Source organism: Labrus mixtus, chromosome 9, assembly GCF_963584025.1.
Source record: "Labrus mixtus chromosome 9, fLabMix1.1, whole genome shotgun sequence".
In the NCBI taxonomy this organism is placed as follows: domain Eukaryota; kingdom Metazoa; phylum Chordata; class Actinopteri; order Labriformes; family Labridae; genus Labrus; species Labrus mixtus.
Genome location: NC_083620.1, coordinates 19,985,457 through 20,011,062, shown reverse-complemented (window position 1 = coordinate 20,011,062; position 25,606 = coordinate 19,985,457). Strand labels below are relative to the sequence as shown.

The following is a 25,606-nucleotide window of genomic DNA, read 5'->3' as shown; positions in this document are numbered from 1 at the left end:
ACGGAGAAGAAAAGTAATTATTCAAAATATTTACAACTTGAAGCATCTTCCTGCAACACCTTCACATAAAAACGATTTAAAAAGACCAGCTCCCCGAGACACAGATCATCCTGCAGGAGATCCAGGCTGCAGGAACAGCGTACCTGAAATTAGGAAGGCACAGCACCCTGGGGCTGCCAGCCAAGCTCAGGCTACCAGTAGCTCAGCTTGTTTTAAGTTCTGCTTTTATTTAGTTAAGGAGTCTTTATGGTTAGTCACAAAATATGTATCAGGTACTAGACATGAATAAGACAAAAACCAATAACCTTACTTTATTTTTAATCAACATTTGATGCAAATAGACTGCCACCATCTCCCGGCCTTAGGTGAAGCAATTATAATTCCATCAGATACTTTGCAGCGGTAGATGCCAATTTATATCTGAAACACTTGGGGACCCATTGTCTCGAATCTATCAGTTTTCAGACCGCCATATACTAGAGGTCTCTCAGCTGTTTAAAGTAATAAAAATGCAGCTCCAAAAAAAGAAATCTTAACCCTTTTCCAGTACTTGTGCAAAATTGTACACAATTACTGCCATCTCTTCCTTGAACTTTTCAAATTTCTTTTCCAAGTCCGAGCATAACATTTTAACCAGTGGGAGCTGGCTCAGCATCACGATCTGAGACAATTATGGAAGGCTCTTCCTGAAGGTCACAGAATCCACAGCTCCAAAGCTTACTGATGCAACACCTCATATCTAGTTTTTGGAATGTCTTGAAAAATGTAGTGTCAAATGAACGCTATTGTGGTTTTGTAGGAGAAACAGGCCAATTTCAAAGCTATAGGGAGAGTGATATACTGGCAAAACAAGAGAGGACAGGTTCTTATTTAAGCTTCTGGCTAAATCCCAACCTCCTGTTACAGTTACACTTTCACTTTATGTAAGGAGTAATAATATTTATTGGAGCCATTTGAGGTTAAGGGTTGCTATTAAGTGGAATTTGTGACCTTTAGATAGGACTGTTTCCCCTCCATTTTGGTGCTTAAGCTAAGCGAAAGGCTAACAGGTGGGCTTTCTGTAGCTTTGTAGTGATAACATGTTTCCCAAAACATCTTACTTTTACTATTTGAAATGACAATCACTGATGTTAATCCCACATTTGTTAGACAGGCTGTTAGCTGTTAGCTGGACATAACCTGACATGCTCAGTGTTAGTCTCCAGTCTTCACAGCTTGTTTTTCTTTGTGTCCATGCAGCATCTCGTCTCATCGAAAACATGGACGCTAGTGTGGACCCTTGTGACAACTTTTACCAGTATGCTTGTGGAGGCTGGCTGAAAAAGAACATCATCCCTGAGACCAGCTCCAGATACAGCACCTTTGACATCTTACGAGACGAACTGGAGGTCATCCTCAAAGGTCAGACACCTACGCACGCACACCCACATGGGCAAGCTAACGATGCAAATACACAAAGACCACCACAGGGAGAGGCATGGTTGTAATATATGAAACATGGATGATGTGGAGACTTGGGTTGTCTGTTTCTAAGAGTAATGATACTGTGTTTTGTCCATAATGGCCAGTTGTAAAGCAACTTAAAACACAGTCTCAGTACTGACAGAAGGCTTGAAAATATGAGATAAAGAAAGCTGGTCTTCAGGGGATGCAGCTCTATAGATATCACAGACTCCATGGGAGTTTTACCAACATGTGAGCTGAGAATGTGTCAACAGAGGTTACATTTTGAGAGCACGCATGTGTTTACATATGTGTGTGAACATGGTTTTCAGGGTGTAACTTAATGGTGAGAAAATCCTAAAGGCTAGTTTGATTGTGAGTCTCAGGTGTTTTGCAAGCAAGCGTTAGAGTCTTGTTACTGTCCTTGTGGCATGGTTGATTCAGAGAGGGTCAAGTTGCAGTGAGCGCTCGTAGATTTGTGTGTTCGGGTCCTTACTTCACCTCATGTAGTCTGTGAGAAGGCCAGTCTGGGTCTGAGCAGTGGGTGCTAAATCTTCAACAGGCACAAACTTTCTATGGACAAGCAACACTCTTCATCTACCATAAATTTACAATTTATATGTCCGTCCCTTTCACCACAATAAGGTCTTTTCAGATTGGCTGCCGGAAAAAACAGAATGATTCAAGTGATTCAGGGGGTTGAGAAAAATTGATTGTCAGTGGAAAAGTAAAGCCAGGGTTTAAAGTGCAGCCGGTCTTGATAATTTGCACCAGCCTCCAGCACTTTATCTGTCCGATCTTGATGGAAAAACACGCAGTCTGGTGTCTTCGAGTTGTTTCCACCTATTTTACTTATGCAACCTGCCCTTGACTTGTCCATTGATGACATGCAGATTATTTTCTTTGAAGGACAAACTTGAACTTGGTTGGTTACAAATTACTGTATTCATTTAATAAAAAACCTTGATGTGCATCTAGTATAGTCCCCAGTAGTTGCCATGAACAGGTTAATGTTTGAAGGGAAATCAGACCTTTAAGAAGCCTTTAGCCAAAAACAACTTTTATCTCTAACCTTTGACCGTGTTTCATTTTGTGTGGTCTAAAAACAAATGTCTTCATTCTTTGAGAACGCTCACTGCCATTAGTTTTGTTTTACTTCTACATAAATACTTTTCTGCAGATCAATGTAACACTCATTAATGTTTAGAGATGGCTTATAATCATCCTTCATTTCTGTACAACTAACAACAAACAAGAGTTTTCAAAGTGGGTAAAAAGTTCATCTAAATCCACTTTAGAATGTAATTACAAGTGTGTTATTGGAATTCTGATTTTCTTTCACCACGATTTGTTGGAAAATTAGATTCTTTATGATTCAAACGTTCTGAAAAAAATACTGCCTTCCAGCTGATCTTAAAAAAAGCCCTTTGTAAAAACCATATGCCGTTTATAAAAGAAGTGGGTGCAACCACCACAGTGTCACACATTGGTTTTGGAACTACTGTTTTGAGGCTTTGAGCTCAGCGTTTTTGCTGTTTCCATCTTTTTTTGTTGCATCCAGAAATTATCCATATATGGACCACTGAGTGGATTTACATTTCTATGGTTATATCATGGTTGACTGGGTGCATTTGTACAGGTTTGACAATCACAGGTATATAGCCATAGCCTGAAAAATACACTGACATACCATACATTGAAAATGATCTGAAGCAGTGATTGACACTTTAAACTAATTTAAAAAAATGCTTACTGAGGTAGAAAAACCTAAGAAGAATGATTGTTTCTCATCCATTTCCATCCATGTAAAGCATGGACGTAGCCTAATTGACATCACCCATTGGTTTCTGAAGAGGCTTATCCACACCAAACTTTCAGTCATTCTAGAAATAGCCAAGAAGGTGACGCTGAGGCCTTAGGCTTCCCAGCAAACAGCTACAACTTGTCAGTCAGCTCAGCCCTGCCCCTAATATGCAAATGTATATAACTCTAGCATTAGTATTTGCAGTGCCTTTGATGGTAATGCAGCACGTTTCATATGCAGCGCATTTCAGTCGTTGCATATGTTTTAGACCTCTGTATTGAACCTTTGGACTTTTTTGAATTTTCATAATTTCTGAATTTGCTGCATGTATTTTCTTAATGTAAGTCGTTTCAGCCATTTCGCAGTAATTATGTAACGAACAAAGGAGGAAATTAGGTCAAGTGGTATTAAGACTAAAAAAAATCAGATGGAGGTCAGAGTGGCTGGATGGGTGAAACATAAGACTTTTCCTCAAAAGGTAAAAATGAAAAACTAAACCAAATTTCTGCCAATTCACAACTTCAACTACATGCTCCTGTGACAACTTTGTCTGTCACTGCCACTCTTAAACGGAGACATTATTTGTCTATTCTGCTGTTAGGGTTTTAAGGATGTTTTGAATTCAAGCGTACTTAGAGATTGCTGATTAGATTTCGTACAGAATGTGTTACTGTAAAATTGTATACTTAGGTAGCTAAAGGAATGGATAGAAATTTATGCATTTTAACTTAATCTTTCATGGTATAGTAACTTATGGCCCATCTGTTCTGCTCTCCTCTCCACGGCGGTCTTAAAACCCATAAAAATCACACACAGGGGAGAAAAAAGGAAAATAAACATTGCTCAACTAGGGCACATTTAAGGCATTTTCTAACTGTATGTGTATTTACGTACATAGCACGTCCCTGTGTGAGCGTGTGGCGTCATTTCACACCTTGTTGTATTTTTACTGTGACAGGGAAAATTCATCAGAGGTCTTTGCATTGCTATTTGCAGCCTGTCTGCAAACAGTGAGAGAGAAAAAAACAATAATTCAGACTAATGATGAAATATTTTGTAGTACAATGGTTGATGTTTCAGAATCATTTACTTTTTGTGCTATAAATGCGCCTTTCATAACAGAAAGCAATGAAGCAGAGAAAAAGCGGTCTTAATCACTCAACAGCTTAAATCCCCACCAACCATCAGCGTTGTGCTCATTCCTTCAGGGTGTCTGGCTCACCAGTCAAGGCTGGAATGTCTCCGACTGTACTCTATACACACGTGCTCAGGTTTACTTTGTGTGTGAGCCTGACTGTTTGAGAGAGATAAAGAAGAGAGTGTTGTGTATTCAAGATTATACTCGATATAGCAAACCAAAGCATGGTGCGCATTGTACTTTCTTTACAAGTTGCAGTACAGTAGCAACTGAAACCTTCCAGCTCTCAAAAATTAAAAAAAAAAATCAGTAATGGCTCATGCATGTGGATATGAGGGCCCTGACAGTGTTAGTCCTCAGCAGAGTTTTGACCCCTACTCTGGAGGTGACATCAAACATGTAACCTTTGATCCCGAGGCTGGCTGCCGCCGCCTGCTTTGGATGCCACCGCCCGCTGATGGACAGATCCTTTTCCTGTCAACAGCTGCAGGGGCCTGGAAACACCTGGACACTGCGGTGCTCTAGGCAGCATGACAGCAATAAAAAAAAGTCTGCTTGCGTGTTTATGTGTGTGTGAGGAGCCGTGTAGATTTGTGGTTGCTTGTAAATGCCTTGGATTGTTCTCTTGCTGCAGCGAAAGGCCATAAATGATTCATAATGAGGATCTGCACTCTGATTGAAACCAATGCGCTGTGTGTACACAATCCAGGTTCCCCCCCTTTCAGGAGTGTCAAACTGTGCAATAATTTGCCAATTTTACCGTGAGCATTTTAATTACTAACTAATTAATGAAAGGCAGATGAAGGGGAGTACAACAAGTCCAACAAGTAAGATGAAAGAGAGGTCTTTTTTTTTTTACCCCACAATAAAAAAAAATTGTGAATACTGTGAATACCGGTGGAAATATGCAAGAAAAGGGGGGTGGTGAAAGAAAAGCTAGGCGAGATACAACAAACCGTGGGGGGGTTTTGAGTTGAAGCAAAGACAAGCTCTGGTGCCAGAGGACGATAGTATACTGAGAGAGTCTTTGAGGATAGGTCAGGAAATGTGAAACAGCATGAGGTAGTCATCTCCAAGCTTAGCCCTGTGTGCCTACTGCGTCCATCACAAGCACTTGTGTGTGACTTTTAGGAGTGTGTGCACACACTGACTCCAGACTTAAATCTTATAGCACAGAGATAATTCTAGCTGGCACATAAACCTGCTTCTGTTTCTTGTCGAATTGCCAAGGGTGTGGAAGGATTGTCTCTGAGGGAGGTGTGACATCACTTGAGACTTAATGTCTGTGTTTTCCTTTGAAAACAGTGATTGATACAGGACTTATGTCATACAGTGCTATGATATAGCCTCCCTGATATTGGAATTCCAGTCAAAACCGTTGCACAACACTGTAATTGCTGTATTTCTTAAAAGCATAACAAATAAAGATAGCAGTCTGGCCAGGTTAAATAAAATGATTATTTATGCATTCATTCTTGGCCAATTCTCGGTAAACTGCTGAATAAAGTTTATAGTTTTGCCTGCTTGGATGCCTGTGAATACAAAAGGTCAGACCTCCACCATCATTGTCACAACACTAAGCAAGAGTAGCCAAGAGGCATTACTTTGACTGACAACATGGAACTGAGTAAATGACAGAATTGCAATACAGTGTGGAAAAAGTTTGCCTTGATGGCCGGGCTAATAGAAAAGTCAGGGGCTCGCCAAAACATGATGACACATATTACACATAATGAGAAAATATGTTTTCCGGCTACAAATTAAAAGATTCTGTTGAGATGGGTAACTGTTTACAGCAACCACAGTAAGATTTTTACCCTGCTCTTAAGTCAGTGTTGTCAAACAGAAAAACACATGAATCTCTTCAATCATTTATCATAACTGAAGGTTCATCTTGTTGCAATCATTTTTGAAGGTTTGCTTCAGATAAATCACTTTTTTTTTCTCTCTAGCAGTTTGAAGTGGCAGTTGGCCTTCAATCACTCCTTGACCTTAAACCCTTTTGACATGGAGAACAAACCAATCAGAGATTCAAAGGGAGCAAAGTGAGCTAGAATTTGGAAATACCCAACAAACAAAAAAAAAAAGCCAGACATTTTGTCCAGGCCTTCCTACCAAAAGTTGTTCCACCAGAGCATGAACGTGCACTGGGTAACTGATGGAGACCAAAGTCTAATGAGAAAGTTTTCAGGAGATGAGCGCAATGCATCATTGTCAGTGTTAACCTTATTCAATAATACTACTCTGCAATTCTTGTGTGGCAATCTTGTTTATTCTAAAGCTACAGTACATCTATGAATGCCAAGTCTTGTTGAAACACCAGCGATATACAATGAAGTGCAGAGTGCGTGCAGGAAGGTATACATGCATGTTATCCTATATAAGCGTCACCTATAGCAGATTTATTTTCCTTCTTTTGTCACAGCATTTGATTTATTTACTACGTTCAGGATGTACGGATATTTCAACAACTATCTAACAAATTGTTTCTGAAAAGAATGTCAGAATACATTCAGCTGTGAAATGTTTCAGCAAACAGGAAACCATCACTTGAAAGCATGAGCATTTAGAGAGAAGTGATTTCATGCTTTGTTTGTAATTAAACCTTAAACTTTATAATTGGATTTTTTCCCCTAGAGTTCTTTGAAGAAAAGCGTTACAGTTTTTTTTAAATTACTTGATATTTTGGGACACAGGATGTTAAGGACTTTCAGAGCTTTAAAAGTGCTCCAACCTGTGAGTCACCATAACCTGTCAATGCAAGAAATAAACAAAACAATTAGACCCAGAGACCCAAAAATAGTTCTTCTCACCTTCCAGCTCTACACTCAGTGGCCTGGTGGTTGGTGTGTGCACCCCATATGCGGAGGCTTTTGTCCTCGAGAGCGAGCGGCCCAGGTTCAAATCCGACCTGTGGCTCCTTCCCCACAGGTTGTCCTCTCTCTCTCTCTCTCTCTCTCCTGTTTCTGACTCTGTCAACTGTCCTGTCTCTAAGATAAAGGCCTAGAAAGCTAAAAAAAAAAAAAAAAAAAGGTTTATTTGATATAACACCAACATACAAAATACTAATACATATAAATCAGCCCCTGGATTGCAAACAGCCAGTAGACAAATTTTGTTATTTATTTAATCATTTAAAATTCTTTATCCTCATCAAGTACAGCATAAGTACTGTCATGTAATACTAACTAAGTCTACATGATGAAACATTGGAAGCAAAACTGAAAACAATGCAAGCAAGATGCTTGGTCAAACCAACAGCAGCCAAGGATAAAACGGAAACGCAGAGAAGAGAAAAATACAAATTCACTATCATGCTGAGAGATTTGGTTCAAATTGACAAGATGTTTCAAACAAACATCAGGTGGCATAAAAATCTGTCCTCAAACAAGTTCAAACAATCACACACACGCACGCACGCACACACACACACAGCTTTAAAAGGAGAAAGTGTGTGTTAGTGAGAGCTCGTAAAGTGGGAGCCTTTGCCGTGGTTAAACATTAGCACCAGGCAGTCAGTAATCCAATCACACACACATGATCTGTGCCCTTTTGCAGGAAGCGCCCTGTGAAGGGTCCCTATCTCAGGACTTCATTAAGATTAAATGAGCACATAAATAGTGCACACATGGTAATAAGGAAATGGGAGGATTATGAAAATGAAAGGGTGGAAAGAGGATGGAGTGAAATTCAGTCATGCAAGCACTGAGACAAGTACCAGTCACAGAGAGAAATGAGTGGAAGCAAATGACAAGAATGAAAGAAGATTATGACTTAATATTGAATTTAATTTGGAATAATTTGGTGCTGCTCAGTTAGTGACAATAGAATGGATTTTCATAAATGATCAAAAACAGAACAGATGTTTTTGTAAGCCACAATGATCAGATGTGACATGATATAAATTAAGGATTAAAAAAGTGATAAACTGGGAGCCAACTGCTTTATCGAAAACCATCTTAGTTTGAGATGTCTGTTGGTAAAGTCAGAAAAATGTCTTCATCTTAATCTTTTGATGCCAACTCACAGTGACATGAGTGATGTTTGTTGTACTCCAGGGAGAGTTTCCTGTCAGTCAGCTGTGTAATTTAAGAGCCATCCTTTTTCCTGTATTGATCCTGGAGTGCCATTGAGATGTGCAGTATGATGGAGTATATCCTGATGCAGCTTTTATAAGGAATATCTGTATGTGTGACAGGCAATACTGGAGCTCTGTTCAGAGGGGATCCTTTTAATTAGTAATGGCATTTAAAGTTCATCATTATCAGAAATAGGCTTATTCCCTTTCCTGCCAAGAGTTAGATGAGAAGATTGATGGAAGAAAAAACAAGACCCCAGTATTTTCTGGGAGTCTTTGATGAATTCTTAAAGATATTGGGCTGAGTAAATGTTGAGCTCACGATCAAGTGAGTTAGCACAATGATGGCTTCAGCTGATGGCCCAATTATCTCTATGTTGTGAGGCCAGTCTCCATCCAAATCCTCAGAGTAAACAAAGTAACTTTGACTGAACAAACACAGAAATAGTTGCCTGTTGTGACTTAAAACTGATTGAAATCTGCGTCTCTGTATGGATCTCAGGAAAGAAAAGTCAAATAAGGACTAGATTTACACCTGCAATTACAACCTACCACCACAGGTGTCGCCAAAGACACCATCCAGATGTTTTTGAGTTGGTAAATTAAAATAGTTACCATAAGTAACCGTACAAACCTTTAAAAAGATTCCATTGAAGGCATCTTATTTTCATGTCCAACTTAATACTCTGTTTGTCTTGTGATGGTGGTTGAAGTCAATTTAACCACATTTTCATGTTCAACAAAAAACAGTATCTTTCAAATGTTTGAGTTAAACACATCAATGTTAATATCAACCCAGCACTGGATTTGGTTTACAATCCAATGTTGGATTCAGATGTAAACCCAACAATAGTTGCGTCCATCCATCTATCTCTCTTGGTTTTCTTTTCTCCTCTCTTCCCTTGTTATGAGTGATGGAGAAGCAGGAGGTAGAGCAACAGCCCGATCTGACAGGGTTGAGTGCTAGCCCCGATCAGGACACCTCACCTGAGCTCTACTTCCCCCCGCCCTTTTCTGAGATCTCTCTACAGATGTAGTCTGTGGTTCTCTTGTGTTCTCTTTGCGTCATGTGTAATGTTTGCACCAGAAATAGTTGCATTTTGGTTGTGAGGGGCCATTAGGGGGCATGTGGTAGAGTAGGTAGTATGAGATTTGTCACTTCCTTGAGCTGGTGTGTACAGAGCCTGGGTCTGTTGTATGAAAATCATATCTCTCCGGAAAAAAAAAACAGACAAATACATGGACCACCAAAAGCACCCCGGAGAAAAAGTGAAAAAAAAAAAATGAAGATGGCAAAGAGAATCTGCTGGAGAGCTGAACCAAGGTGGAAAAAACAACCCAGACAAGACTGAATAACGTATTGTTGGTCCAAATAATCAGACACAACAAATCCACCTTCACCTCGAATCAATGTTTATGAAATAGATTGAGCAAGTCAGAAATCTTGGCATTATTTTGGATTCCGACTTCTGTTGCCAGAACAGCATTTTACCATTTACAGAACAGATCAAAACTCTGATCATTCAAATCCCAAACAGCCAAAGGGAAACTCATCCATGCATTCCTTTCAACCAGACTGGATTACTAAAATGTTCTGTATGCCTGACTATTGAAACAATCTGTGAGGCAACTCCAACTCCAACTCAAAACACTCCCATTGGCTCCCTGTACCACACAGAATCACTTTGGTCCCATCACATCCTTAAGGCACTCAATGGTTCAGCTCCCAAGTATACTTCTGACTTGCTCACAGGCTACAATGCTACCTTGGCCCTTGGGTCATAAAGTTGAGGTCTATTAGTCATACCAAGAACAATTAGATTGAAAGCTGGAAAAAGGGGCCTTTAGTTACTGGGGTCCTCCTCTCTGGAACAAAATACCTGCTGCCCTAAGGTCCATCACAATTCTACTTTTAAAGCAAAACACAAAACATATCTATTCTCCAAAGCATGCATTGTTAGATAGTTAGTGTGTGTCATTGGTTGTATGTGCAGTAGTTTTTTTTTATACATTTTTTCATGCTTTTTGGTGTTTGACTGCTATGTGTGGTGTCTGATGATGTATGTGTGGACTTTGTCATACATTAGGTGCGTGTTTTGTTGATTTGATTTCTGTATGTTAGCCATAATTGTTGAAATGAGATTTTGTTTCAAGTATTTCTGTGTTTTTTTATCCTCAATGTAAAGCACATTGAGCTTTCATGTAATCAAATGTACTTTATAAATAAATGTCCTACTCTATTTTAAATGCACATGAATTTCTAATGAGAAACATGTTAACATGTAAATATCACAAGCTTCCAGCTGCTTGTATACAATTCTAACAGTTTGGTAATGCATTTCTTCTTCAATAAACAATGAATAAGGCTTTCATGAAGTTTACAATTAACATACATATTGCATGTACAGTTACATGTTTACATCAAATTCGATCATTTTTCATGATGCAGTCCTTATAAACCAAACACATTATAGGTCCTATCACTCAATCCATAGACTTTGAGTTTGAGATGCAGAAGAAATCACAAAACAAACATCAGCCCTGAGGTAAAAAAAAAAACAAAACATAAAATATATGAATCATACAAATAAATATATCCCATGAACCTTTCCTACATGATATTTTTAATCCGTTCAGCCCAGTCAAGTCGGGCAGTGTCATTGAACCTTGGCCAGGTATTGGATCCCATGGATTTCAAAGGATCACGTAAAAAACCCTCCCAAATCTCTGCAGACTTTAACATCTGTGGGCTGTAAAATCATGATAGCTGGAACTTACTGAAGTGACTCAGTCAGGGTTTAAGCTCTCAATCTGTCAAGCCCTTTTTAATATGTTCTTTTAAGAAGAGCCCTGTGCCACCCAGGAGCCTTGACATACTAGCTGAACCATCTGCACCAAACTTTGTGAAGCTACAGGCTCATAAAGTGTTTGTAGCACAAGAGTGCCGTCTTAGAGATCAAGTTCTTAATCATTCGGTATTGCATGACATTTCACCAAACAGTTTTACCTGAAGTTGTGCTAAAGCTGCCTCGTGAGTAGGTGTTAGGTTTACTTTGTGTAGAAAGACCGAGGGCAAAGACTTTCCAACACTATCACAACAAATCACTTGCATTCACCATGGTGGTTTTCAGCAAACACCTACATTTCCACGTGGGTGTTGGGTTTGATGATCTGAACAGTCATTTAAGCTCATTCCCATGCTCGATGCTGCTTAAAAGCGACAGAGGATCCTGAGGAAATTGTTAGACTTCAAAGCTACAACATGCGACTCGGTGCCTTCAGGCAGTGCAGGAAAGGTATTGTTGGTCCCATTCTCCCTTCCCGGGAACTGAACTACTTTACACCCCAACACTTATCACTCATTTTGATTAGCTGTCTGCCTCGTAACACTATCTAGCCTAAGGCTTAGCTAACTGGCATCCATATGCCCACAACAGGTGTTGAAGAGGCAATAAATGGAGGCAATAAAACAAGCAATGGTGTTCACTCATGTTTTCAAATGGCACTTTACCACCACACCTACAGCCTTGCTGCACCTTGATTTCTTTTCGGCTTTTTTTGCTGTGACTTTCTTGTACTGAGGTCACTGCTCTCACCTTGAAACCGTTGCCATGCTGAAAATTCAATTTATTGCAACAAGAGAGTCGAATATGCATTGCATGTTGCCATTCTAATTTTTGGATTAAGTGACAGCATTGACCGCGACGGCAAATGACTCAGATCATCACTCAAATGAAAACATTAATTACAATGCAACTATGATTTTGTGTTGAATTATGTATTCCATAATTCAAAGCAAAATAGGTCATGCAGAGTACAAGGGAACATTCTGTAAATATGTCTTGGTGTACTTGTTATGCTTTTGTTGCATCTGATGATATAAGCATTCATCTTCTGAAAGATGGCAAATGTTGATACGATGTCGCAGAATTGCTAAATCTTATCAGAATTGACCGAATTCTGTTCAGTAATAAAATATCCACATATAAAGCTTTATTTGTTGTCTTCAATCCTTTGATCAATCTAGAAATTGTATTAAGGTGTTGGCCAGTTTGTGTTTTTTCCAATCTTTGGAACAGCTGTCTTCTGAAAAAGTAACAAAAATACAGAATTGAATTGAGAAGAAATTACATTGGTTTCCCATTATTTGTCCACTTCAGATGCAGTCATGTCACGTTTCCTTTTTCACCTCCAATGTCATGTTTTCTGTTTTGTCACTGGTTGCTATGTATTGCCACAGTTTGAAGCCATCATTTCTGAAACAGCGACAGACAACATGCCTTCATTAAAATAATTGAATGCACCTGGACGACAGCAGAATTTTGTCAACAAAATAAATTAAAAAAAAAAAAAAGAATCCACATCATACCTAGGTTTATTAACATCCTTCTCTTCTCGTACTCCACATGTCCACTCGTGCTGTACTTGGTTCCTTCATGCCTGCTTTGTTTCTCTGCTCCATTTGTAGGTGTCCTTGAAAAAACAGAGGAGGGGGAAGCCACGGCGCTCACCAAGGCCAAGACCCTTTACAAGTCTTGTACTAATGAGAGTGAGTCAGCAGGCATCAGACTTTAACACAGCTTTCTTTCTTCTTCTACTAAAGTGAACATCTTTCTTTTACTGTCATCAAAGGTTGTTTCTCTCATTCCCTTTAATGCATAGTGAAACTCAGAAAGGATTTCAAGACTGCAAGAAGAATTGGAATGAAGTATTAGTTTTAAAAGAATTAGTGTCTTCCTGCTTTATGGGTTTGTGGTATTCTAATAAGCGCTCTCTTAAAATGCATTATGTCTGAGATGTCACATCAGTAAATTCCTGAAATGTGCACAAATTTGCATAGATTAGCTGTGCTTAATGATAAGTGGAATAAATGAATCAAATCAAGGTTTATTTTCTTCTTTTAAATTCATTTCTCAATTTGGATTAGTGTAAAGAAAGATATTCATGATTAATGGACTTTTTGCACTTTTTTTTAAGGTTTAATTGAGCTCAGAGGAGGGGCTCCTTTGCTTGAAATGCTGCCTGACGTGTTTGAGTGGCCCATGGCTGTGGACAACTGGGAGACCAACTATGGTAAAGTATTTCTTTCCCACTTTTAGATCAGATTAGATATACTTTATTGGCCCAAGCAGAAATTTGCCTTGGGCAGTTGCACAAAAGGAAACATACAATTTAGTGCAAGTTGAAGAAACATTAAAAAAAAAACAGCAGCAGCACTTTGCAGATTTCATGTACAATCCGTGGGTCTTACTTTTCCTTAATTCTCTGTTTGTCAGGGAAAAGGTGGCGGTTGGAGGATATCATCGGCAAGCTGAACGAGAAATTTGGAGCTCAACTCTTGGTTAACTTTTTCGTTGGCACTGATGACAGGGACTCCAACTCACACATCATTCATGTAGGTGTGCAACTGAAGCTAGAAAAGCCTCAAACCCAAAATCATACAAACACTCACACATCCCATCCAACCAGCTGGGGATTAACCACCCTAAAAATATCTTCTTTGCCAGTTTGACCAACAGACCAATCTCGGCCTCTTGTCCAGAGATTACTACGCTTGCACAGGACCGTATGCAGAGGTAGGCTTAAGGTTCACGTTTACACACACACATATATAATATATATAATGAAGACTTTTAACCAATACTGGCTGAAACAGCTGTTGCGTTAATTTGGGCCAGTGCCACTGAATCTGGCTTTCCTGAAGTTATTTGCAGGAAGCTCAATGCCAGACATATGATGAGTGCATCAGTGGAAACATCAGAACTTTAATTCACTTTGTGTTTATTTGCACGCTTCCATGACTTTGCAAGCATGTGTGTATGTAATAAATAAAAAGGCACTCAAAGACAGCAACTGATGGTTACTCAAAGGGGCAAATCAGAACGGATTTGGTTGCGCCTCAAACCAGACCAGATGTGTGTGTTTTTAGAGCAGACATCCTCTGCTCTGGTTCTGGAGTGGAGTCTAGATTGATATACAGAAAGCAGCACTTAACCGCTTCAGGGGGCTATAGGAGTGTATGCGTGTGCGTGTGTTTCTACAAGTGCGCGAATATTGGTCATTGGTTGAATCCAAACCAGTGACCTTGTTTCCTTCCTGTTTAGTATAGTATGAATATCCTGATTGTGTGTGTGTGTGTGTGTGTGTGTGTCTTTAACAGGCATGTCGAGCCTACGAGCAATTCATGATTGACCTGGCTAAGCTGATCCGCACTGACCGGGGGCTAAGCTTCAACGAAACCAGCATCAGGGAGGAGGTTGTACGAGTTATGGACCTGGAAAGAGACATCGCCAATGTAAGCGTGCATTCACACCGTGCATTTCTTCAGAAGATGCCCAAATTGTTTGTCAGATCTGACAACTTCCCTCTAGACTAAACAGGAGTATCTTTGAAAAACCGCAAAGGGAAAACAAAGTTTTCAAACCTCTCAATTAATAACTTACCATTAGTCTCCATTAGTAGACCAAACATCTCTGGTCTGTTTGTGCTCTTAAGTCAGGGGCAGCTGCTGTTCAAAACAAGTCGTTAACCAGCCTGATCCCTGCACTGCAACTTTTCTCAAACATCAACAGGTTTCCGCAGTTTGTCATTCTGAGCTGGTCCGCTCCACTCACTGCCATGCTTGACTTCCCTTGCACTCGGCTGCTGGATTTTATAAGGCAGTCATCGCTCGAGCTCTGACATTTACAGGACCTGGAGTCTCCAGGGGACTTCAACTATGTTTGTTGCTGCTGGACCTGCACAGCGATCGTGCACATGTATCAGGAAGCAGGAGGTTTATGTTGTTACAGCACAGCTTTCTTGATTATCTACCTCTCTGTCTTGCTCTCTCTCCAAGGCCACTGATACTCCAGAGGACCGTAACAATCCAGTGTTGCTTTACAACAAGATGGAGCTGGGCGATTTGAACGCCAACTTCACCCTTGAGGTTGAATCACAGGTAAAAATAGACTAACTGTCAGAATTGGTTTCTTTTTACCTTCCCAGTTCTTGCCAATGTTCTGTTTTCCTCTTTCTCTGTGCTTTTGGACTCCTCCTGAAGGTATTTGACTGGAGTTACTTCACAGCTAAGATAATGGGTACAGTCAACATCAGCATTCCTGACACAGAAAAGGTCATAAACTACTCCCCCAACTATTACCGAAGACTCAACCTCATCTTGGGCAAATACACCAAGAGGTATGTGTTTGTATGAGTGTGTGATTTTGTGTGTGACTGTGTATCATAGCGCAAGCTGGTTTATGAGTGTGGGTTTGCGGGGGCGGATAAAACTGCATACAATGAAAACAGCTGTTCGCCCATTACTGATAAATCGTAGCTTTGTGTGAGTAAGAGAAGGTCTTTGAATATCCTATCTCTCTCCACAGGGATCTGCAGAACTACATGGTGGGCCGATTTGCTATGAACAATGTGATGAGCCTAAGCAGAGCATACAGGGACACCAGGAAAGCTTTCCGCAAGGTAAACTTCACCTGTCTGTAGATGAACACAAGGGCCAAGTAGGATTTTATTGTTAAAGATCGATTTTGGCATTGCAATTCATAGAGCTGCCCAGCTAGCACAGCTAAAAATAAACCTGTAGCTGCCTTGGCTCTAATAAAAACCAGATGCCCACACTCAGCTCCATTCATATTACTTCTACATATTTATAACTCTGTCTAATCCTACCTCTCTTCCTGATCTAATGATTTCCCTCCTGCCCTTTTTCCTTTTAGTCCTAAATTACTAGTAATGCATAATGAAGGTGCAAAGAAGGGAGGGTCACGAGCCTCTTTGACCAACATGCTGAGTGGTTTATCCTGCATTTCAAATTGATCGGTGCATGTTGCTCTTCCTGCAGGCCATGTCGGGTACAACGTCGGAGGCGGCGGTGTGGCGACAGTGTGCACTTTATGTGAACAACAACATGGACAATGCTGTGGGACGACTGTACGTGCAGGAGGCCTTCTCTGAAAAGAGCAAAGAACTGGTGAGAAGGGGTGTATTGTACTTTTATGATTAGATTAGCTTACATTTAATGTCGCTATGTGCACTTTTTAGCTGGTTATGAAACAGAATAAATCAGTAATACTGATTTCTCTATGTGAACTACAAGAGCAAAAGAGACCATCAGCCACAAGATTATTTCTGCAGTCTTTTTTTAAGACCTGAAAACTGCTGCCGGGGGTAGGTGTCACACAAAGCAGCGACATGCAAAAACAGCCCTTTTTTCTACAACAACAAATCTTGATGAATGAAATATTTGACTGATAAAGGAAAGCAGGAAGAGATTCTTGCTTGAAAAGAATACCTACACATGAACAGAACAATATCAGCATTGATATAAGGCGCTTTGCCAAAAGGTGTGCCAAAATCCAAACAAACAAAAAGTTCCACACAAGAGCTTTATAGATGGTTTGAGGTTAGTAGAAATATCAGTAAGTAGTAGTACAAATATCAGCAAGAAGTTTCACTTTTGTTCATTATGTTTGGTTGTGTCAGCATGTGCTTTCACACTAACAGTGTTAGGGTGTTAGAATATGGAGATATCGAAACATTCAGAAGTTGTTATTTTTTTAATTCTCATGAGTGCTCTCTCACCTTTATTTTGTCACATGTGTCCACCAGAGCACTGAATTATTTTTGCAGGAGTTGAAAGCTGCTGATAAAGGTGTGCATGTTAACAAGCCCACACCACCTACAATTCCTCCTCCTGACACACAAGTGTGTGTGTAATCTTTGGCATGTGATTGAGTGAATGTAAGCCAGGCTGTTTGTGTGACTGTGAACATCTGTCGTAATGCTGAGTGTCTCACACACGGTAAATCACTGTCATCCTCTGGACCTCTGCCCACTCAAGCATGTGGATCGCACATCACACACTGTGAAAATGAGACTGTGTGTGTGTGTGTGAGTGTGGCAGTGGAAAGGGACACACGGGGCCGTCTCATTTCCACGAATACATGGCCCTATAAACAGTACACGTGGGTAAATGTGCTGAGTTGACATGCAGCTGGCACTCTGCCGCTCTGCCACAGAAAATCATAACACACACGATCAGCAGTAATGAAGAAGTACCTTACTTTAATAGATTCAAAAATCAGCTGACTTCTGCTACCTTACTACTAACATTTAATATTTAAGTCCAATCATCATTTGACAACTTAAGTTGTAGTTGATATATTGCTGATGAAGCTCTTTTTTTATTTAAACTACACAACATAAATTACAGTTCCAAGGGAACAGCTGAAAAAAGGTAAGATACTGCTTTTACAGCAATGAAACACTGGAAACTATCCAAAATATTTCCTGTAGTTGTATACCTTACAGGGGATTTTGTTTTCTTCATTATGAAAAGATAAACGTTTGATTCCAAGAGTATTTTATGCTTGTACTATTTCCCCTTGTTTACTCAAGGATTTGCCTGCTGGATACATGGATATTATAACTGCTTACTTTTTGTCAGGGTGAATCAAATTAAGTTAAAAAGCAGTGGATAAGTGCCCACAATGGGTAATCATTATAATTGTAACTATAACTATTATGATATATTTGTTTAAGAGGCTTAACACTGTACATGTAAGAACCCTGCATTTGACCCATGAAAGGTATTATATCAGATTGTGTAAACAGACATCTATGCATACTGCTAATCGCAGACATGTATGCATGAACACAGCATACACTCACTTATACATACATACATAAACCTCACAGAAACCACACAAACATTACCATATATATACACACACACATACACACACCCACACACTGTATGGTTTTCTGAAAAGCCTCATCAGTATGGTTCGTGCCGGTTTTGTGGTGAACCACAGCATGTTGTCCAAGTGGTCATGCAGTGTGTTAGCGAGGGGTCTGCTGATATGATGAGACACTGGAATGCCTCTGTCAGCTGTGGTCTCTGTGGTTTGCAGGATCTGGAAGGTTGACCTTCCCTGTAACCGCATTTCTTGTATTTCCCCCCTGCCTTTATTTGTTCGCAGATTTGTGTTTGTTAAGGCACTTTTTTGTGAATTATTTTACTTTTGTTTTTTTTTGTTTTGTCCCTTGCAGTACATGATTTGCACACAGCATAATGCCATCCTAGTGGCGCCAGTCAGTCTGTCTATGTGTGTAAACGCATTCTTGTAAACTTTTGAAACTCAAGAGCAATACACTGAAGAAACACCACAGGTTCCAACTGAAAGCTATGCTTTTGATGTGGATTTTGCTGAAACTTGCCATGTGAATTTGCATACAAAAGAAAATGTCCTTATCTTGAGACCTCTACAGTTGTGCCAATGCCAATATTGTGTGAGGAATAGTATGCTGAGGTAGAAATATGTGTTTATTTACACCCATGGATTTGCTTAGAAAGAACGACAAAACTATTTTTTTTTTTAAATGTATCAGAGTGGTAGTAAAACATTGAGCTTTATTGTCCCTTTCATAGGAGTTAGGAGGGCTCTGAATGACTTCAGTAAAACACTGTTCAATAAAAGACTACTGTGCATCTTCAAGTAAATTAAAGTATGTATAAAAGGACTCAAGAGGCAGAATGTAAAACTGGTACAATTTTCAGAAATGCAATTTTGTGTAGAAAATGTTTAAACAAGTGAGACTTTCTGTTTGTGATTAAATGGCACTCTTGCATGGATGTACTGAATGTACGTACATTCATTTAGTCACAGTTACTTACAAAACATGTTCTTATATTATGTCTGCCATTGTCACGCTCTCATTTGCTCATACATTACCATAGTTGACTATGAGTATTATTCCATTTGGAAAATTAGTCACAGAAACATTCACACAATATCAATAATATGAAGTGATGTCATCACAGTCATACACAGAGGAAGTGTAACCCTGAGTGTTTCTACATTGATAAATAAATGTGTCATGATGAGGTCTAAATCATGAGGCCTGTTATTATGACTGTGTTGCAGCATATGTAACAAAAAGCTTTTATATACTTTGAACTGGAGCCTCTTTGAGAATCTTAAGAGAAATATTTCCGTACTATGGGCAACTTGTGTTGACTCATAGTTTTAGTTCATGGTTTACAATTTATTATTAAATGTCATTGCAATTGTTCAGACTCTTGTTTCTTTCTCTCTTTGTGTGTCTGTGTGTGTGTATGTGTTGGCATCAGATGGAGGGGATGATTAAAGACATTCGGGAAGTGTTCATTAGTAACCTTGACGATTTGACCTGGATGGATGCAGAGACAAAGAAAGCAGCTGAAGAAAAGGTATTGTCGTTTTGCAATGTATTGTAGTCTGTTATTTTTTTCAGTATGGGATATAATAAATATTATACATGTGCTAACTTTCTGCCTCTTCTTTTCTGTAGGCACGAGCTATTAGAGAACGAATCGGCTATTCTGACAACATCATGGATGATGATTACCTTGACAATGAGTACAAAGATGTGAGTGTCTAAAGTTATTTCATTTGGTCTCTTTTCCCTTTTTTTTACTGACTTAGTACAGCAGAGTATAGAGTGGGTTCATTGTGGCAGCATATCAATTTTCTGAAAACATTTCTGTGAGATTTCGGCCTTTATGAGCTGCAGCGAGAGAATATATGACCAGGTGTTGATAGCTCTCATCGTAGCTAATCCTCCCTTTTCTCTGGCTGTGCATGTGTTGGTGTTAGCTGGACTACAGTGCAGAGGAGTACTTCGAAAACAGCTTACTGAACCTGGAGCATGTGCAGAAGAAGCGCCTGAGGAAACTCAGGGTCAAAGTCAACAAAGAGGAGTAAGTTTCCTCGAGGGGGCAGAGTTAAATCAATGCTCAGTGAACAAACTAATTTTAAAGTTGCAGTGTTTGTAAACGTACAATTCTGTTTAAATCCCTGATCATTGTTTTATGCTTATGGTGCTTGTGGTCTGACACACTAGCTTGCATTTAGCACTGTGCATTCACATTCTCCCACACAAACTCCTACTCATAGACACAGTTCAGCCTTTCACCAGGCACAGCAGGAACTCTAATGTTAGCCTGTTGCTATAATCCACGGATTAATTTGAATATTTTTCATTGAATGTGATTTGGTGCACCTTACTGTACCATTCTATAATTCCACCATTCTTGTCTCTTTCAGGTGGGTAACTGGAGCTGCTGTTGTTAACGCCTTCTACTCATCCAGCAAAAACCAAATAGGTATTTTCACATGTGCACATGCAAACACATTCAGCAGCAAATGCTCAAGTTTACATATATATATATATATATTTTAAAGACAAGCCAATTTAGTTGGTTTCTTTATTCCCTGCTATCAGTGTTCCCTGCAGGCATCCTCCAGCCGCCTTTCTTCAGTAAAGGCCAGCCTAAATCCCTCAACTATGGAGGCATCGGCATGGTAATCGGTCACGAGATCACACATGGCTTTGATGACAATGGTATGATTTTCCACTCTGTTGCTCGCTAATCCTCCCAGAGGCAATTTTGGCTGCTATATTGCTATTTGGATAGATATATTTCCCTTTTCTGTACCTGGTACCACTTCAGAAGAAAAAGTGTTTTGAAATGCCATATCTGCTTGCTGCCTTGGATCACATAATCCCAATACAATTTCACCGGCTTATTTTCATTGGGCTTTTTAATCTAAAAAAATGTCAGCACTCCACAACTGCAAGCCACCCAAATATCATAAATATGAATAGAAATAGAAGAAGGAAATAAGTAATTGACCTAATTTTAAATGTTGCCTTGGAAAAAAAAGAGATGGTGGTTGTTTAGACCTTTGATGCTATTTGCCTCTTGTTTAAGGTCGAAACTATGATAAAGATGGCGACCTGAAGAACTGGTGGACACCTGAATCCACTGAGAAGTTCTTGGATCTGTCCAAGTGCATCGTCAATCAGTATAGCAACTTCTCCTGGGACCTGGCCAATGGACTTCATGTATGTCCCGGACAATAGACAGTCCTTGTCAATTGTTTCTCCTCATTTTGAAAGTTTTTATAGTTTATATCAAATAATATCAAAAACTTCTCTTCTTTGTCTCATTTGTTTGCTTCCCCGTTACTTTTGCCTGCCTATCCCTTTCCATCGTTCTTCCCTTTTTTGCAGGCTCATATATGTTAAATTATTTTTGTGCTGACACATCAACCTCTCTCTCTCTGTTTGTCTCTCCTCCTGTCCTACTGCTTTGAACAATTCTTCTTTTATCCCTTGGGAAAATTACAACTTGTATACCAATGACTGATATCTGCTGTTTGCTGTGATACAGAGGAAAAATTACCATCTACCTTGGTCCTATTTCCCCTGACAATCTTTGTTGTCGCTCTCCTTGTGTCCCCTCTCTAGTTAAATGGTAACGACACCCTTGGGGAGAACATTGCTGACAATGGGGGAATACGGCAGGCATATCAGGTAATGAGCCTGAAAACACAGGACGAAACTTGGTTTGAGAACCCTGGTTTAAAGGTGACAGATGATGGCATTCAGTCTGTGGTTTCATTTTGTTGTCTTCTTGCTAACATTAATAGATGTGTCATTTTGCCATGTCAGTGACAGACTCATTAGCTATTGTAAACACAAACAGGGAGGACATGATGTTTCAGCAGTTTTAACCAGAGGTATACAGAATAAGGGCTTTCACAGTGCATTATGCACATGTCATCTTCTATATTACATTTACATTCTAAGTTGTGTTGCCATTTTGAAGCTTGTTGCAGTCTTGTTTTTGCAATTTCACATTCGGTTTTTGGGGGGGTTTAAGGTTGTATCCTCAGAAATTTGACATGACGATAAAGACAGCATAATAACAATTTCTTCTTACGGGGCTAGGTTTGTTGTACATTTTCCAAGTTTAACTGTGAATGTCGAAGAGCAATGAGACAGAAATGACATGAGGGAATTAAGAATTAGGTGTTTATATTAAAAACAATAATTAAAAATTAAAACAGCAATAATTAATGTATGTGTTGGATTCATACTGCAGGCATATAAGAACTATGTGAAGGAGCATGGAGAGGAGCCACCACTGCCTGGCATTTATCTTTCCCATGATCAACTCTTCTTCCTAAACTTTGCTCAGGTAATTCATGAATGGATGTAGGGTTGGATGGATGGATGGAGTATGTACTAATCTTTGTCTTTTTTCAGGTTTTGTGCGAGAAATGACAGATGGATGGATGAATGGATGTATGGATTGATGGATCCATGTAGGGTTGGATGAATGGATCATGGATGGTTGGTTGGATGGATGGATGGATGTAGGGTTGGGTGAATGGATGGATGGATGGATGGATGTGAGATAAAGCATGAACTTACCTTTTTCTTTTTTCAGGTGTGGTGTGGAACACATCGACCAGAGCAAGCAGTTAATTCTATTAAAGTAGATGTACACAGTCCGGGTAAATTCAGGTAAATTCAGTAAATTGAAAATAAACCATCTTTTTTTGTTATCCAGCAATATCAACCCTAACTAATAATCCCCTCTGTATCACAGGGTACTTGGCTCCCTTCAGAATTTCCCAGAATTTGCCAAAACCTTTAGCTGCAACAAGAGCAGCTACATGATTCCCGACAACATCTGCCGTGTGTGGTGATCCACAGACCTCTGGGATTGGGACTGTTTCGGTATGGATTATCCCTATACCCCTACAATACCCACCCTCTCTGACTGTTGGGGCGCTTGTCGGGGGCAACATAGAAGTGCAAACTCTTAGCTCTTTACTGGATTGACCAGAGCTGGTTGACTGGCACTGCAGTTTGCACTTCCTATGAGGAGACCAGTGGACTGTACCCTTGCGGACAGACAGAGCACTGTCTCTGCAACTCTGATACTGTAGTTCTTTCAATCAGACTAATTATTCTGCTATTCATTGGATACCATCACTCCTTTTGTTTCAATTTTTCTTCTCTTTATTTACTTCCTGGTTTTATTACGATGTGTTAGTCTGCCTATATGTATGTGAGTGTGCATCAGTCAAGGAACTATACAAGTAATTGGGAAAAGAGGGGCAGACAGACAAATGCTAAAACTCATTGGCATATGAATACATCACACACCCACTCATACTTATAAAAGTGTAACAGGGCTGAACCCCTGTACTGTATGTGGGACTGAGCTGAATACCACTCATAAAACTCAGCTGGTTTCAGCCTACAACTACATGCTGATTCACTCAACAATGTACCCTTAATGTACTCTTTGTTTATATTTAGAAATAGAATAGGTCAATTCTTGTGGAAAACCAGAGTTTATTTTGTTGAATAGAGCAGTAAATATTTAACCGTAATCACATATTACACAATACTGTTCTATATTTATCATTAATGACTTAACTGCAGTTGACAGGCGGCTGCTGTTCATTAGCAGTCTGTCATAATAAACCAAAATGAAGTTTTTTTTGCCCGCCTTTTAGATGCCAGCTGGTTGTGAATCATTGAGCGGACAGCCGACAGATACCAGACCCCTTTTTCCTACATTCACTGAGCCTCCTATGTGTGACTGTGCAAATGTATGTCTCTCTTTGTTTTGTCATTGTAATCGCAGCCTACTGTCTGTCAACCAAACTGGTATGCCTTACATGATCTGTTGTGCTACTGTGTGTGTGCGTTTATATACATGTACATGTAATCGCCAGAGAACGAGGGATAAGAAAAATGTAACATTGACGGAATAGTTTGACAATTTAATGAATACTCTAATTTGCTTTCTTGATGAAAGGTAGAAGAGAATGCCTAATATAGCAGCCAGTAAGGATAGCTTAGCATAAGTTCTATAAACAACGTTGCTCTCTCCAAAGCTAAAAATTTTAATTTACCAATTAAAACTTTAATTCCTGTTTGTGTGATCAGCACAAAAAAAGATCTGCTTGTGCATTGTCTGCTGATCGGGTCCTCGGTCTGTGTCAGGGAGCTAGTGGAGTCGTCTTATGGTAACCCAATAGTGATAGAAAGTCTTGAAGTCTTGGGAGTATTTATCCTTCCAAGTATGTCCTGTGATTTAAACAAACCAAATATAACGTGTCAATGGGCATGTTATTGACAGAGCTTGGCTAGCTGATCACCCCATGGAGTTTTACAAAAGTAAAATAATGATATGAGAGTGCTGTAGTCTCTACCTTCCCTTGGCAAGAAAGCCGATTGGTGTAGTTCACAAATGGATGAAGTACTCTTCAACGAAATGTTTAAAAATTCTGTCTGCTCTCCTTTTAATTTCACAAAAACACAATATTTTATACATGTTTTTTTTTTGTCAATTCTAAGCTGTTTTACTGAATCCTTAGGAACTTCTGAAAGCAGTAGGTTGGAAGCAATCAGTGGATCCCAGAGTAGGATAAAGTCTTTTGTATATCTTTATTTTATGTAAAAAAAATGTATTAGAGGTTGTGATTCTAGATAATTCATGGTTGAAAGTTTTGCATTTGCCTTTTATACAGAGAGCACAGCAATGAATGATGCATCATGAGGACCTTCTTCAGCCTACATACAATGCCGGCCATGTCCAGATTTTATACATTGTTTTTTTCCTGCTGTGTTTTTTTCCCTCTGTTGTTTGTTCAAGTCCTCTTTCTCATTTTCACTCTCTCCCTCAGGCTTTTTTTTTCTGCCTCTGCCTCTCACTCTCTCTCTCTCTCTCACTCCACCTGTAGAAAGACAGATATACCTCAGTTGCCTGTATTTAGATACTTTATAATAATGACTGATAATCATCTTGAGGAGCTTTGTTCTTTCAAAATAAATCTTTAAATAACAGTGAGCCTGCAGGTGAGTTATGGGGTTCGTGAGTGTATGTGTTTTATTGAGGATTTTCTTTCCGGCCACAAATATGCAAGCTCTTCAATCTGATACAAAGCAATGTAACACTAAATCCCAAGTGTTGGTGGTTATTTTAGGCAGCGAGCTTCAAAATGAGAAACGTTCAATGTCCGACGTGATTTGTGCTCTGCATAAGAAAGTAAATGCACATAATATTCTGGTCCTGCTGACTTGAAATTACCCCTTTTTTCCTAAATTGTGGAAACTTGGTTTACATTAAACAGGAGAGTTTTTTAAGCAGTTCTCCCACTACCTGCAGTGCAGTCTGTGATTCTCTTATAGAAGGTTGAACTATTCAAGGATATTTTTTACTGTCTCACTCATGCATTATCATTGACTTGCGGGGAGTGTTGATATCGGGGCTTACTCTGACATATTAATTTCC

The 25,606-nt window shown here is 39.5% G+C and overlaps 1 protein-coding gene across 2 annotated transcripts in view; it reads left to right on the top strand.

The window, feature by feature from the left end:
• Positions 1-25,158, top strand: part of LOC132980583 (neprilysin-like) — a 31,279-nt gene extending 6,121 nt beyond the window's left edge. For both annotated transcript variants that reach the window (XM_061046784.1, XM_061046785.1), the window contains exons 4-23: positions 1,240-1,401; positions 12,932-13,012; positions 13,441-13,536; positions 13,740-13,858; positions 13,971-14,039; positions 14,624-14,758; positions 15,302-15,403; positions 15,506-15,642; positions 15,831-15,924; positions 16,304-16,432; positions 19,595-19,693; positions 19,795-19,872; positions 20,100-20,203; positions 20,550-20,608; positions 20,728-20,847; positions 21,218-21,351; positions 21,757-21,822; positions 22,394-22,489; positions 22,742-22,818; positions 22,904-25,158. In XM_061046784.1, the coding sequence (XP_060902767.1) occupies positions 1,240-1,401; positions 12,932-13,012; positions 13,441-13,536; positions 13,740-13,858; positions 13,971-14,039; positions 14,624-14,758; positions 15,302-15,403; positions 15,506-15,642; positions 15,831-15,924; positions 16,304-16,432; positions 19,595-19,693; positions 19,795-19,872; positions 20,100-20,203; positions 20,550-20,608; positions 20,728-20,847; positions 21,218-21,351; positions 21,757-21,822; positions 22,394-22,489; positions 22,742-22,818; positions 22,904-23,003 (2,057 nt within the window). In that variant the 3' untranslated portion in view covers positions 23,004-25,158. The remainder of the gene's footprint in view (positions 1-1,239; positions 1,402-12,931; positions 13,013-13,440; positions 13,537-13,739; positions 13,859-13,970; positions 14,040-14,623; positions 14,759-15,301; positions 15,404-15,505; positions 15,643-15,830; positions 15,925-16,303; positions 16,433-19,594; positions 19,694-19,794; positions 19,873-20,099; positions 20,204-20,549; positions 20,609-20,727; positions 20,848-21,217; positions 21,352-21,756; positions 21,823-22,393; positions 22,490-22,741; positions 22,819-22,903) is intronic.
• Positions 25,159-25,606: the final 448 nt, after the last annotated feature.